The sequence below is a fragment of the Ceratotherium simum genome, chromosome 23 (genome assembly GCF_057802395.1).
Source record: "Ceratotherium simum simum isolate JZ-2026a chromosome 23, ASM5780239v1, whole genome shotgun sequence".
In the NCBI taxonomy this organism is placed as follows: domain Eukaryota; kingdom Metazoa; phylum Chordata; class Mammalia; order Perissodactyla; family Rhinocerotidae; genus Ceratotherium; species Ceratotherium simum.
Genome location: NC_141922.1, coordinates 30,503,483 through 30,519,533, shown reverse-complemented (window position 1 = coordinate 30,519,533; position 16,051 = coordinate 30,503,483). Strand labels below are relative to the sequence as shown.

The following is a 16,051-nucleotide window of genomic DNA, read 5'->3' as shown; positions in this document are numbered from 1 at the left end:
ATATTCTCCAGTCTTTTCCCTTTGCCTGGTAAAGAGGAAAGGGCACTTGCTTTGCAGACACTTGAAATGCTTGCTTCTAGAGATGAACTATGAGATCATGAGCAATTTACCTCTTTGAGACTCAACTCCCTCATCTGTAAAATACAGTAAGACCCACCTCACAAGGTTGGTGCCAGGAATAAATGAAATATCAATCAAATATTATCTCATCCCTTCCCAGCCACCCACCCTCACCCTATTATTCCAAGGGGAGGGGGCACTTGGTTCTAGCATGTTCTCCCTCTCTGCACCCATAACATGCTTAAAAAAAAATCAACTCAACTTTCCTGAAAATTACTCAACACATCCTTACTGAATAAATATAGGGACAAACAAGTGTATGGGTAATTTTAAAAGCAAACAATCAAAGCTACTTTTATTCAGAAACAATGCTTTTTAAAAGACAGAGAAGGAAATCCTTGACTTTAATAATTATTTTTCCCTCTTGCTCATTTCTTAATTCCATTCTTACAGACCTCTATTGATAATGATGCAAGTATCTGTCATCCATTTAGTCTTTCTTATCACATATAGAAATAAAACCACAGAGATTATTTCATTGGAGGATAAAACATTTATTTAAATGGAGACACTAATCTTTATTTTCATCATGCTGAAGTGTGTGGTTACAAACAATTTCCAATGAAACACTATATAGAATAAGCAAAAAATAAGTTAATACATTGTAAACTTACATACAGTTTCATCAATTAACAGGTTTAAGAACAAACAAGCCATTTTAAGACTTGGGAGCTACATTTAGTAAAAAATTGCAAACACTCAAACCTTATCAATCCCAAGTAAGACATTAAAGAGCTAGTCAAGACTTCTTCAAACCAATGACACAAATACGTTTTTATTTTTGGTTACAGTCCCCTGCGATGCACAAGACCATTGGAATGCTGGAACAATTACACATTTTAAAACGGCACAAAGCAAAGCAAGGAGATAACATGCCAGCCTTACAGAAGCTGTCTGGAAAGTGCAAACCTTGCATTTTCTCTTCCTGAACCACTAGGATAAGAACGGGTACCTCAGACGACACGGCAGGGTCACGAGCATGCTTTCTATACCACACTGCTGGGACATTTACTTGAACCAGGTCTCCATGCCTTTGAAGATACCTCCGGTTTTAAACAGTGAACAGGCTTCAACTAAATATAGTGCAAATCAAATACCGAGGAGCAAAACGACAGAATAGAGACCGCCATAGGTTGACCTGCTGTTTCTCCACCTGGCACAACGCCACACGGGACAGATTGGCACATGGAAACAACTACTTCTATTTAGGTTTTGATGTGGAAGGCGGTGCGGCGGAGCGAATGCAGGGCGACCACACAGCAGCCCCGGAGCAAGGCTCCGATGTTGTAGACGGGATCTGTCCCCCCTCTCTGAGTACTGAACGCCCACAGAACGGTGGGGACCACAGGGGCGGCCACAGCCAGGAGATCCACCAGGAAGCTGCTGCTCCAGTACTGCCTCCCGACGCTCCCCCGGGACAGCCGGATGATGCCATCCAACCTTTCTTCCGCGGAGACTGCGAAATCCAGCTCTCTCATGAGGCGGTTTTCTTGAGCTTCTGTATCCACCGTGGTGTGTGGGGTCTCCACGGGAGACAAAAGGATGGCTGAGTTCGGATTCCTTGGAGTTAAATCAACCACTAATGCAGAGATGGGTTCCGGGAAGCTTTCTGTCGAGTCAGCCACAGACTCATCAGGGGATGCTGAGCTCAAGGGACAGGGCTCCCGGAGCTTGAGCACATACTGAATGAGCTCCGAGACTGCAGGGCTGTAGGGTACCACGTCGGTCTGCACGGCTTGCTCCACCGCCACACTGCCCTCCTCCTGACCCACCGCCATGGGGAGCATCTCAAGGACCTTTGCCCCAGGGGTGGAATGAAGGAGCTCCAGGTCACCAGCCCCTGTGGTGGTGGCTGTCACCATCTCATCAAACAAACCTGTGCCGTCGGCCAAGCCATCTCCCACGAGCAGCTCGCTGTCGGCCCCTTCCTCTACGCTCTGCTCTTCCAGAGACAGCCCATCTGCCATCTTACCAAAAGGGGTGTTTAGGGTTAAGCTTTTTTCGGGGGAATCACACGGAAAGTCTAAACACAATTCATCCCTCAGAGAGCCACTGTGTGCCATCTCCATGCTCTGAAGTAGAGACTCCAACTTCCTGTTTTGAATGTTTATGTCCACAAAATATTTCTGAATGCCTTTATCTTTATCAGCCAAGTTGGTCCTCATAGTTTCGATGACCTGTTTGAGCTGTTTAATCTCTTTCCTGGCTTCCTTGAGGGCCAGCTGGGCCTCCACCCGGTGGCACTCTTCCTCAATCCAGTCTTCTCTCATGCGGGCCAGCTGGGACTTCAGCTCCACAATTTCCGTTTCCCTGGAGTGAGAAGACAAGCGCGGTTAAGAAAAACGTTGACTCTGAACCAGGCAGCAAGCAATTCTGACACACGGCCAGGAGGCCACGCTTTTCCACTTGAAACAGAGACGTTAAATCAGCTTTGAAATTCTCTTCCTGGGCAGGTATTAGCCACGAACTTCCCCCCCCTTGATTGTAAAATAGCTAAACTAATGATAGTAACTAGAATCAGAACAAAAAACGCTATGCTGTTTTTTTGAGTGCTGTTTTTTTGAGTGCTCACTATGTGTCGGACATTGCACTAAGTACTTTACAAGCGTTATCCTCTACTCAATACTTAATATTTGAAATTTCATTATCAGAACACATTAGAGTCTTTTAGCCTGCTTTTATCTCCATAGCCTACCCTTTTGTATGTCTACAGTTTGTGGAAGGAAAGTCCATCTCACTTTTAAATACCTATCAAAGACAGAAGGTAGACTGATAAATTTTACCCTGGCAAAATTGTTCTGGTCATATTCCAATGATAATTAAAAACACTTTTTAATCATAACAATGCTACATGTTTCAAGGACTTTGTGAAAAGTTGATCATTCTATCTCCTCTCAGAGATGATGATATTGGATCCATCACACACTGAAGAGAATCTCATATTCTCAGTGGATATGAAGTTCACGTAGGATCCTGATATATGTGAAGAGATGTTGTTAGTATGGCTTCTTTACTTAGGCTTGAATATTCTCCAGTTTCCCTGCCTCCCCAAACCTCCCTCCCATGACTGCTCAAACCCTCCCATAGACTCCTCAAATCAGACTTCCAGAAAGTAGGGTCTGACTCACCCTCACAGCCACCCTAGTCAGAGCTCTGCTTGTCTATCTCAAAATGTTCCAGGGGAAAACCATCAAGCAGAAAATCTGGCTGGCCGCAAGACGTCAAAGGTCTTTTCTCTCTGAGATAAGATCTCTTGAGCATGGGCTGTTTTGTTTTGTTTTGTTTTTTTACCTTAACACTTGGCCAAGAATAACAAACCTCTTCCTTCAGCACAGAAATAGCCCGCGGGAATCACAATGCACACGGCCATCCACTCTCTCCCAGAGATAAACAGGGCTTAATCGAGGCCCAGTGTGTGTGACCCATTCTGCTGGAAGTACAGGATTGTTCCTGCAAGTGTTCTTGAGATTTAAAAATAGTGACACACACACTCAACTCTTCATGTCAAAGCTGTACACACTCAGAAAAAGCAGAGGGTCTCCCTGGAACCTTAGAGGGTCCCCTGAACTCCTGAAACAGCCAAATCACGTGGGATTAGGAAATGGCTCTTTTCAGAGGCTGATTTAAGGAATCTGACAAAAATTAAGTGAAATCATGTTTCTTCTTTTCTATTTTTCTATAATGTGGGTTCATATTTCACTTATGGAGAAAGAAACCGTCCTAAACCACAGCGTGCAGGGAAGGCGCTCCACCTTTCATGAAGTCGGCGCTCAGACTCCTTCAGCTTGGTCTTCAGGTGTCTCACGGTCACCTCTTTCTGCTGCAGAGGAGTCAAATACTGCTCTGGATTTGGGGGTTTGACACCATGGTTTTCACCACAGGACATGTACCTTCCAGACCGCCTGAAACAATCCAAGTAATGAATTGTTACTCTCTCTATAAAAAGAAAAGCTAAGGCAGAGCTAACAGCTTGAGAAGGAAGGGCAGCTGTGTGTTGGGGTCTTAAACCTCAATAATGTGACCTCACTTCGGAAGGGGGACTGTAATATAGCTGCTCATCTCAGGACTGTTCATTACTTGGAAGACTGGCGGGGCGGGGTGTTTGTGGAGGGGGTGGGGACAGTGGGGAGGGAGGATTTTCTACGGCTTAGGAGTGATCTCACACAAAATAATGCCTAATTGTCCACGGGCTGCCTGTCAGTCCAGAGCCACATGCTGTTATATTAAACAACAATGAGTGGGGGCAGGCGGGAGGGAAGGGTGGGAGTGAGATGACCTAACTTTCCACACAAGGCGCTACTGCCTCAAGATCCTGATTGTTATTAGCTGAAGCCAAACTGTTCTGAAATCAATCCTTGGCGTGAGTGTGCTGATCTGGTGGAAAATTGCCTTCTTCTGAAGAGAAAAGGGCTACTCCACCCTCACCAGAGCATGTTTTGTGAGAGAGGCGCCCAGTGTTCTACAAAACTTTCCCAGCTGGAATCCTGGCCCCTCTCTGGCCCGGCCAGGAGCTGGGCATCCCCGCTGTAAGAGAGCTGACTAAGGAGAACAGGACGCCCAGAAGGAAGAAGACTGAAGGAGGAGGGCTGGTAGCTCCTTCCCCAACTCTGGACCAATCCAAGCCACTATGCTCGCCCTGCTCCCCTTGAGCCTGCACTCCATCCAGGACGGCCTATGTCCAGTTTCCAACCCTCCAGACCCCCTGTCGTGGCCCGTTTGGATGTGTATTTCTTCTTTCTACCCCCCTTAACCCCACTGGGACTACTTAATTCCTTCAGATCTCATTTCAATTTCACTTCGTCAGGGAGGCCTCCTCTGATCCCTCCAGACTGAGCTGGAGCCTCTCCCGACCTTTTACAGACACATATAGCAACAGGTACTTGCAGCATAATCTTAACATGTTTTTGTCATTAGATGACTAACGTGTTTCTTCTCTGGGCGGGAAGCACAGGGACCATGTCTGCTTTCACGCTCTATTCCCAGTGCTTTCCCTAGTCCCTGGCACAATGCGCCAATAAACATCTGGTGTCTGAATGAATGAATGAACACATGAACGCTTCTTCCCTGTTCGGAGGGAAAGGCGGAGGACCCTCCGACTGCCGCTGTGCCATTTTCCTCCCTATCCACTCACTACGTGGCTTGCTGCACCTTAATAGAAATTGTGGCTCACATTCCCTCTACAGCCCTTGAAGAATTAGCTTAGTGTGGGAAAGGAAAGAGAAATGTCTTATTGCAGAATAAGGCAGGGGATCAAGAGGTGCGTAACTTGTTTTTGTTTTTTAAAGAAAGGCTTACAAAGTAGGACAAACTAAACCACGAATTGGGAGATGACCAGCACTCACCTCATGATTGGGCTGCAGTCACTTCCCTTGTAGGAGCCCGAGTTGCTGCTACTTGGGGAAGAAGGTGCATAACTGGGATGGACGTTCACGGGACTCAGCTGATTTCTGCACAGCATGGACAGAAGGTCCTTTTCCCGGGGGGACGGTGGACTGTTGCCAGACTTGTATGAGGAAGCTCCATTACTCCGCCCATGGGGACCTCGACTGGGAGAAAAGCAAGGAAAATGTTAAAATCTTAGGGCTACCGGCATCCAAATGCTAATGCTTTATTCCTTTATAAAGCTACTTACTACTAAGGAAATCCAATTTACAGAGTTGAAAGGGGCAAAATAATTATTAGTGCAAACTGTCCTTTTGAGCAGCCTTCTTCCCGCCTGCCCGATATTTTCTCTCCTCGTGTCATCAGCACAGGCAACCTCTCCCTCTGCTGTTCTTTCAGACTGTTTCTGACCATAAGGCTTGTTTTGGATTAAACCCAACTGCCTGCTAAGAACACAACCCATGTAAAATATTGATCTGGTTTAGGTTCATTTTGAAGATGTGGTTTTTGTTCCAGTACACCTGTTTCAGTTTAAAAATACTTGGGTTTGGTTTATGTTGGGATAAGAAAATTAGGGTGTTTCATTTGGAGGATGGGGGAGAAGGGGGTGGCCCATGAAGAATGAGGAGAAAATAGGACAGATAAACATAGTGCACATAATGTATCAATCTATAATTTTAACCACCTCTTTTTTTTCTTTTCTTTCTATCCCCAATGACTCAGCACAACCTTTATCCCTTAACTGCTGAAATGTTCTAACAGCCCCCTCTTCATTTCCCAGCCTCTTATTTTGTCCCCTCCAGCAAGGAGGCTGACCCTGTGGCTGGAGTGGCCTTTCTAAAATGGAATTTGAATATCACCGCCCTCCTCAAAGCCATTCAATGACTCCCCACTGCCTCCAGAATAAAGGCCAGACTCCTTCACATGGCCCACAAGTCCAATCCCACTACCTGGTCCAACCCGTCCTCTGCCACCCCTCCCACTTCCCTCCGAATGCCAGCATTCCAAACGACTTACAGTTTCCTGACGATCCATGTTCTCCATCATCTTTATACTTTTGAATTTATCATTTTCTCTGCCTAGAATGTTCTCCTTCTGCTCGCTACCCTAAGATGCAGGACACTTCCTACTTCGAGACTGATGGGAACCAACTCCAATAAGCCTTCTTTGGATTCTTCCTTCCCTAGGCCGATGTAGGTGCTGCTCCTTGGTTCTCCCTAATACTCTGTGCAAACTTCCATCCTGGGACTTTTCACACCGCATCACAGCTGTATACGTCTTTCCTGCTAGACTACGGCATTCTGAGGGCAGGAACACAGCCTGTTCTTTTACATCCCCACGACTTCCTGGCACATGCCAGGTGTTCCCTAAATGAGTGCGAAATGAACAAACTGGGTTTGGGTCCCGGCACTGCCACTGACTTGAACTTAGGCAAGTAAACCATTTAATATGTGAGGATATATAATAACCTTTCCTGCCTCCTTCCTCACAGGGTTGATGAGAAAATCAAACCCAAGAATGCAGGTGAGTGCATTTGATAAGCTGTTAAGGGCAATTCAACTGCAGAGTATAATTACAGGATAAACTTGTTTGGACTTCCCTGTTAATCTAGTTCCAGAGATTTGACACCCACTAGTGTAAGGAAGCATCTTGAGAATGTTGAAATTACTTAAATAGGATAACAGTCCTATGTCAGGAGTATTTCTTGACGACATTACAAGAAAACAAAAGGGAGCAAGATACCTTTCATACAGCAGTACTGCTTTTTGACAATCCTCTCTTTACAATTTTATTTTATTTTTTTGTGAGGAAGATCAGCCCTGTTCTAACATCTGCCAATCCTCCTATTTTTTTTTTTTTGTGCTGAGGAAGACTGGCCCTGGGCTACCAACCGTGCCCATCTTCCTCCACTTTACATGGGACGCCCCCACAGCATGGCTTGCCAAGCCGTGCGTCAGTGTGTGCCTGGGATCTGAACCGGCGAACCCCGGGCCGCTGCAGCAGAGCGCACGCACTTAACCACTTGCGCCACCAGGCTAGCCCCTGCAATTTTAATTATAGCTGTATCCAACCAACACATCTCGACGAGAAACATGTGTAAATGTAAATGTGAGCATGCGTGTGGGTAGACTTGGCTCCAAAATCATAATTACTTATTTAAAATCAAATACAATTACAGCTAGCTGTCAACCCAGTAAATCACACATAAATGAAACATCATCAAATTCTAAAGTTAAAAAGTTCTTTTCTTTTGAAATCATCCAAATAGATTCTGCTTCCTTTTCATGAGAAGGGGACACTTTATACGGAACAGATGGGCTGATGGCTTTGTGACAAACCAGCTTCCGCAGCCCAGTGGTGGGGAGGACTCCACGAGAACTGAAAAGAACATGTACTCTGGCTTGGATTCACTTCTCCATGCTTCACTTCTAAGTCTGGCACCAACCGGCCTGACTATTTCTTAATGTGACTATGAGAAATATGGAGGATTAACCATTACAAGTTAGGAGAGAAAGTAAAGAGCTATCCTAACTCTGACCTGGTTAGAGTTAACCTTCACTGAGGACCATCTGTGACCCTGCCTCTGTTCCAGATGCCTTATGACCCTTGTTTCACTTAATTATGACCATCATGCTATACAGCTGGTAGAATTATTACCTCCCTTTCACATTATGTGAAGTACATAAAGTACTCAGTAAAGTACTCAGTGAAGTGAAGTAACTGAGGCTCAGGGGAAAAAACTGGTCCCAGAACAGACAGCTAAAGTGGGATTTAAATCCAGGTCTTTTATCTCTCCAAAAACGTCTCCTACTTAACATAAACGGAATATACTGTTTTAGGCTTGTAAACAGGTATGTTAGGTACCGGTTATGTATGTGGTTATTACCCGAAGAATTCACCACCGACTTCTTCAGTGTGGTACATGCACTAAGATACAGATTAAGTTAGATGAGGATTTTGTAAGGACTCATCTGCTATACAAAATAAACACTTTTCAAGCTATTAAACATTACTAAAGTACAATCAAGTCTTCAAATATATTTCAGGAAATGAGTTATTAGACTACTTGTAATAGCTAACTTTAAAAAAAATAAACTACATGCTTAAAAGTATCAGTTCTGTTCCTTATATTTAGTTTAGTTTAAATGCTAACATATATGGATACAAAATCATCATGGATAAACCATTTTCAAAGGAGAAGCCAGAATTCCATGTTGGTCATGGCCGTGAACAGGCAAACCCGAAGCTCCCCTCCTCAGCCCACCCCAAATCCCTAGATCTGGTGGACAAGAATGCAGTGCTCAGAGGAGACAGAATTCTGCTGACCCCGCCCCCTTCCGCACACCTGAAGACAGTAAATGGAAAGCGAGAGAAAGAGAGACGTGAAGAAGGGAATCTCACAAGGGCCCACGTGAATTCCTATTCCCCAGCCACTGCCCTTTACTTCAGGTCACATTACTGTCACCATCATCATCATCACCATCATCATCACCATGATTATTGTTATGGGCTGAACCGTGTCTCCCTAAATTCATACGTTGAAGCTCTAACCCTCAGTACTGAAGAATGTGACTCTATTTGGAAACAGGGCTTTAAAAAAGGTATTTAAGTTAAAATGAGACATTAGGGTAGGCCCTAATCCAATTTGACTACTGTCTTTCAAGAAGAGAAATCTGGACACAGACAAGCACAGGGAAAAGTCTAAACGGAAAAACAGGGACAAGACAGCCACCTACAAGGAGAGGAGAGAGACCTCAGAGAAGCCAATCCTGCCGACACCTTGATCTCGGACTAATAGCCTCTAGAAGTGTGAGAAAGCAAATTTCTGTTGTTTAAGCCACCCAGTGGTAAGTCTGTGGTACTTTGTTATGGCAGCCTGAGCCAACTAATATGATGATGATTACCACATTCATCACCACCACCACCAGCAGCAGCAGCAGCAGCATGCCCGATAGTACTACTTTCACCACTACTGACTAAAACAACCATTTACTGACCCTTTTACTAAGTTCTGGGCACTGTGTTAAGCACTCATATATATCAGCTCATTTAACTCAGTGAAGTAGATGCCATTATTACCCCATTTTCCAGAACAGGAAACTGAGGCTCGGGGCGCCAGGTCTTGCACCTAGTAAATGATGGAGGCTACCTCAAGCCCAAGTCTGTCTGACTCCAAATCCCAAGCATATTTTTTCTTCTCACTTCTATCTGCCTCTGATCAGATTAGGGTTTTAATTTAAGAAAGAGAATTCCTCAGAAATATCAGCAGAGTTGGCCTTTCTATAAGAAGAGATCATTGGTAAATCTTTAAAGTTTTATTTTTAAAATCACCTGTCAAAAATATTCTCACCAACTCCACTGTCCCTCATTTCTCCCACCCCTTCACCAAATGTTCCCGCTAGCCTTCCTCCCAGGAGCTAATTCTCCACTGAGAAAACTCCTTTATTACAGGAGGAACGAGCCAACGAAAAGGATCACAAATTATTACAGTTAGCCGTGGATACCTGGCCCATCTAGAGTCGTCCTCAATGCATGGTCCTGTAGAACACACAGATTACGTGAAATGCCCAAGATATTCCAACACCGCAATCTACTGATGGTACTCTGTGCCTGGGTCAGATAAAAAAGACTGAGGGAAACGGGTAAAACACGGCCAATTTCAGTTTTCCATCTATTAAGCATATATCTGATTTGCACAGAATTATATTGAGCTACTTTACGTTTAACATATCAATTTTCAATCACTTAGAGAAATCATGGATTCTAGACTAGGATATTTTCCCTAAGTCACTCAGTATTCTTGACATTACCTTGGAATTTAAACACAAACACAAATTCCTTTGAAATGCTTCATAAAATTGGCTTGCTCTTCAGGCCATTTCTTTTTTCTTTTACCTCTCTGTTCTTGGATACCTGGTCCCATGGGTATGTGCTAATTTCTTGAATGGGTTAGATAAATGGTTTATTCTCAGAGCAAGCCACATCTGATTTATAGTCATGTATAATTATACATATTTATATATACATATAGGACTGTGTCTAGTCAGAGTCTTGTAGAGAATGTTTATAGTCACGTCCTCTGATCCCAGAGGCACTTTATTTCCAAAATAGATGGTGTTTGGGGATAAAACAATTTTGCTCTTTCACTGTGGACTTCATGCTTTTGTTACAGGTTTGTCTGGCTTCAGCTTTGTTTATAACAATAAAACTGCATTGGGGGTCTGTCTCAGGTCCCCTTCTAAACATCAGCCAAACCTCCTGCTCATCCAAGAGAAATGGGAAATAGCTGCTTGCTGAGTCCTGGAAGTGTAAGTTTCAGAAATGCCAGTTTTCATTTTTAAGAAACTGAACAGGCTTTCTTTAGGCAAGGACCTTAAAAATCATGTAGTCCAACCCCCTTTTTACAGATGTGGACACTGTGGCCCAGGACAGTCCAGTGACTTGCCAGAGTCTAGAGACAAATCGTCCCCAGGCATCTGTGTGGCCCACTCCATTGCTCTGTTCAGGCTGGCTCAGAGCTCACCTCATCACAGAGGCTTCCCAGAACCAACCCATCTAAAATACACCACACATTCCATTACTCTCTACATCCTTTCCCTGCGTGTTTTTAAAATAATTACATTATTTATATATTATTGTCTTTCTTTCCCTGTGAGAATGAATATAACTTTCCCAGAGTTTTGTTTATGGCCATATCTCCAGAACCTGCCTCATAGTAGATGCTCAATAAATACTTGTTGAATGAATAAATAAAGTCACTGATGGTAGCAGAGAATCCTGTGGCATACAACCAGTCCCACCAAACGTGAACAGTGGCTCCATTTCCCCACAGTCCTGCTCTCCCCCAATCCAAACAGCATCAATGGCGAACATTTGTTGGTGCTTGCTATCTCCCAGCACTGACCCCACACTTTACCTGTATTAACTAATTTAATCCTAACAATAAACCCTACGAGGTGGGTATGACTATAGCCCTATTTTACAGATGAGGAAACTGAGGCATAGAGAAGTTACTATTAACCAACTTGCTCTGGACCACACAGCCTGTGGGGGGTGGAGCTGGCATCCAAACCAAGGCAGCCTGGCTCCAGAGCCCACATACTTAGCTATTCTGCTCTACTGCCACTTTCCGTGGCGGCCACCCATGCCTATAACTTTATACTTTCTTCACTCCTTCCTTAAGCGAGCACTGGGGTGGGGGTGGGGCACAGGGTCACTACGCTTCTTTCACAAGGACAAAAAAGAGGAAGCTCAGGTAGAGGAGAGAAAGGGTGCAGTCAGAGTCTCCAGGGCTCAGAGATGACAGACGCGTGAAAGGGAGGCAGCGGGGGGAGTGGGAGACTACTAGCTCCATATCCAGGTGAGTGCATACGCGAGTGAGGGAACGAGACGGAGGAGTGGACACAGGGCCAGGGACTGGATGGACACAGCCATGGCTGGACAAACAGGCCAAGCCACGTGACCACAGCAGGGAAAAGCACCAATTTCAAATCACTGTAAACAAGAAACAAAATCCACTCACTAACAATAAAATACGAACGGACAGTCATCCAGGGGGTTCTGGAGAAACATAAAGCACAGGTGAGTCACCTGCGTAAAGCATCTCAACAATTCCAGAGCAGGAGACAGTGCCTACTTGCGTGAAAAAGAGGAGCGCTTGCTTCCCGCAGCAGACATATGGACCTCAGGAGCGGAAATGCTGCCCGTGCTGCTCGAGGAGCTAAAATCGGCGTCACTACCTGAAAAACAACAGGGGAGAGAGAAGCGTGAGGGACAGGAAACCTGAGAACACGCTGGCCAGCCCCTGCCTTGCGAGGTCCCTGGCGCCTGCGTTTGCACACACGCCGTAACTCAGCAAGTGGCGAGATTCCAGCGCTTCCAGGCTCTCAGTGTTTTCCTCCAGGCAGACAGAGGAGGCGCGAACACAAGCACATCACTTCATAAACACAGCTTAGGAGCACAGCAAGGCTGGTTTCCTAAAGGTGCTGGTTTTCCAGCAGACTATCAACCAGGGACCCAGGCGAGGGGAGAAATGCACGCCTCTCCCCGTGTCAGGCGCGCCCTCAACATCGGCGTGCTGGCCCCAAGTTTAAGCAGCATGAAAAGCATACTTGTCAGTCCAAAAGTAGTTTTTCCAAGACAGTTTATCTTTGGGCTTTTGTAGTCCGCTAGCCATACTTGAATTGGGCACGTTAGCGTCTGGAGATAATCAACCAGCCAGAAGCATCAGGAAGAAAGCCTGGGCTCCAGATAAATGCTCGAACTGGCACTATCTGATTACTGACTCTCTCGGACTGCAGCTACAGTTATTCTATAAAGAACAGAACCTTAACAAAAAGCAGGAAGTGAACACTTCCAAACAGAATGAAACAAGTTTGCGGTGACAGTGATGGAACCTGTGAATTATACTGAAATTTGGAATTTTAGTTTTGGGGGGGTGGAAGGATTACCCATTAGTTTACAGAGATCACAGTACATTTTGAGTACAGGCTAGAGTTCAGTATGTAATTAGAAACATGCCGCGTGGTACAGTAATTAATACAAATTTATTTTTAACAAAAAACCCATAGTTCTGAAAGAGTAATAATGGAAATATTTCATGGGTTGCCTGGGGAAGTGAAAGAGAGTGGAAGAGGCAAGAAAGAACAATGGGAAGAAGAAAAAGAGGATCTTTTTTTTAAAAAGATGAAATTCTATATGCTTTTGGAAAATAAATCTATGTATACGATTTTATTTGACCTTGTCTCTCAACTACTACAACACAATTTGTGACTCTTCTGGTCTAGAACCCCGAGTCAGCTCACATTTCTGAGTTGAGGAAAATAAGAATGATCTAAATTTCTTGAGTTTCTAACAAGCAGTGAACGATAATTATCATCATCATCATAACTATTTATTGAGTGCCTACTGGATTCCAGGCCCTGCAGGAGATGCTTTCTATTCTTTTGTTAATCTTGACAACTTTGTAAGGCAGATATTAATCTCACTATTCTACTATTGAGGAAACCAAAGCCGATTTGCCCAAAGCCTGTGGGCAATGAATCCCATCCAGAACCAAATCCCCAGGCTACTTCTACGATACCACATGGCGTCCTCAGGAAGGCAGTGGGTTCCAGAAGAGGTTCCTGAATAAACTATACACTACCATCTCCCTCTCAGTCAAGATGAGCCACAGGTACAAGATGCGGCCAGACCTGCCCACTGGTGAACAGATCTTCTCACTCATGGGTCATATTAGTTTGGCTAGAGGGGTAGGTAGCCAACGGCAGAGAGAGAAAAATCCCTTCTCCGCCTTCTAGGATCTCTCAGGAAGTTCAGCCTCTTCTGGGAAAGAGATCAAGAATGACCCCTTAGCACAGATGACAGCAGTGAATCCCAGCTCCCAGCAGAATTCTGGGAAGATTAGAGTGGCAACTGATCAGGACTGAGACCAGCTATTCATTCTGGATTTCAGAGACTTTGTCTAATGACGTAATGAACTCCTACAAGCTCCCTGAACTTAATTAGTTGCCTCTGAGTAATGCGCTGGCTAAACTGTAGCATTTTACAATCTCAAGGATTAATGATTGCTAGTCCTCACAACCTAATTCAACCAGCCTTGTCTGCTAGTAAATTACCAGGTTGGTGATTAAATGATAAAGGCAGACGATTCTAAAAAATAGATTTTGTGGTTGCAGCCACCAGGTTTGAGACATCATTTTCTAATGTAAAATTATTACTCTGAAACACCCAATTGCCATTCCTTAAAAGACGTACAAAAACTCATCAATTATAACTCACCTGCCTGCATAAAGACGGAAATCATAGAACCGAAACAGACAAGTGCTGAATATCCATTGTTACCTCATGATGCCTTTGATCTGTGGTAATTATGTACTCTGAACTGAAGGGACAACTTTGTTCTACATGACCGCTACTGGAACTCAATATATTGACTCTTACGTATGTGCAGGGCCAAGGTCACTGGTTCCTCTGCTTTTCTAACTTATCTCCAGCACATCTGAGAGAGCTGAGAAGACTCATTCCGGGTACCCAGCAGCTGCGTTCAGGACTCTGAGTAATATGCTAGTGAAAAGTGTATAGGCTACTTCCCAACTATTTCAGTTTCTGATTTTAAAAAATATAAACTATTTCCAGTTTGTTTAATGCAATGTAAATTCAATGCACTCTTTGTAAGGGCTACACAGAAAAGTCAATTTTACTACATCATCTGATACACTCTCTCCATTTACTAAGCAAGATAACTAAGAGGAAGGCTGGAGACCTGACAACTCCCCATTTATCTATTAGCTGGCAACAAAGATACAAGGAAGGAGAGGCACTCAATTTGTTTCCTTTACACAGTGCATGCAACTAGGTTGTTGTGGGTGCTGTAGTTCAATGGCCTTTGGGGTTACTAAAATCATACAAAGAGAGTCCCTAACCTAAAATATGAGCCAGACAGCCCGGGGTTCAAATCCCATCTCTAAGGCCTATTAGATGGAGGCCTTTAGGCACGTTACTTCACCTCTTTGTGTCTCAGTTTCTTAATCTCTGAAATGGAGATAATAATCATAGCACCTGCCTCATAGGGTTATTGTAAGCAATGAATATACATCTATCTATCTTAGAAAAACACCAGGTCTGTTGTAAGCTCTCAATAAACGTTAGCTGTTATTATTATTCTGCAGGGGTTAAAAGGACAACTTTTACTATACTATACATTTCCTTTGTAGAAAATAGCAATGATCTGGAGGAAAAAATGTAGTCTGTAATTCCATCACCAAAAAAATAACTGCAGTTAACCTTTGGGTATACAACTATTCAGCATTCATACTTAATACATTATCATGTAACCTAATTGTTTTTCTTTTAATATGTGAATTTTGTTTTATTAAATCAATAAATATGTAGGCTATGTCTAATTTTTCTATTATTAGTAACAAACACTATGTGCCAGAAACCATCCTAAGCATCTTTTACATATTAACTCATTTATTTCTCATGATAGCACAGACCCTACGAGCTAGGGACAATTATCAGTCCCTTTTACAGGTAAGGCAGAGAAGCTGAGTGACACACGAGGTGACAAAACTAATAAGGGGAGCCAAGATTGGAACCCAGGCTATTTGACCCCATGTTCTTTTTTTTTTTTTTTTTTTAAAGATTTTATTTATTTTATTTTTTCCCTCCAAAGCCCCAGTAGATAGTTGTATGTCATAGCTGCAGATCCTTCTAGTTGCTGTATGTGGGACTCGGCCTCAGGATGGATGGAGAAGTGGTGCCTCGATGCGCACCCGGGATCCGAACCCGGGCCACCAGCATTGCAGCGCGCGCACTTAACCACCAAGCCATAGGGCCGGCCCGACCCCATGTTCTTAAATGTAGGCCTAACGTTCAACAGATATCCTTGGGTGTACAAATTTATATACTTGTCTGCTTATTTCTTTAGACTAAATTCCTAAAAGTAGAAATTTTAAGTCAAAGGATATGCTCAATTTAAAGACTTTTAATACATATTCCATAGGGATTTTTTGGATGGCATTAGCCTAAAGCAGTTTTGTGGTCA

At 43.9% G+C, this 16,051-nt stretch overlaps 1 protein-coding gene across 3 annotated transcripts in view; it reads right to left on the bottom strand.

The window, feature by feature from the left end:
- Positions 1 to 590: 590 nt before the first annotated feature.
- The window catches only part of SYBU (syntabulin), a 69,116-nt gene continuing 53,655 nt past the window's right edge, over positions 591 to 16,051 (bottom strand). For 2 of the 3 annotated variants that reach the window (XM_014788122.2, XM_014788124.2), the window contains exons 4-7: positions 12,140 to 12,242; positions 5,463 to 5,666; positions 3,873 to 4,022; positions 591 to 2,430 (exon numbers count right to left, since the gene is read on the bottom strand). In XM_014788122.2, the coding sequence (XP_014643608.2) occupies positions 1,326 to 2,430; positions 3,873 to 4,022; positions 5,463 to 5,666; positions 12,140 to 12,242 (1,562 nt within the window). In that variant the 3' untranslated portion in view covers positions 591 to 1,325. The remainder of the gene's footprint in view (positions 2,431 to 3,872; positions 4,023 to 5,462; positions 5,667 to 12,139; positions 12,243 to 16,051) is intronic. The other variant, XM_087447537.1, reaches the window with a different exon arrangement.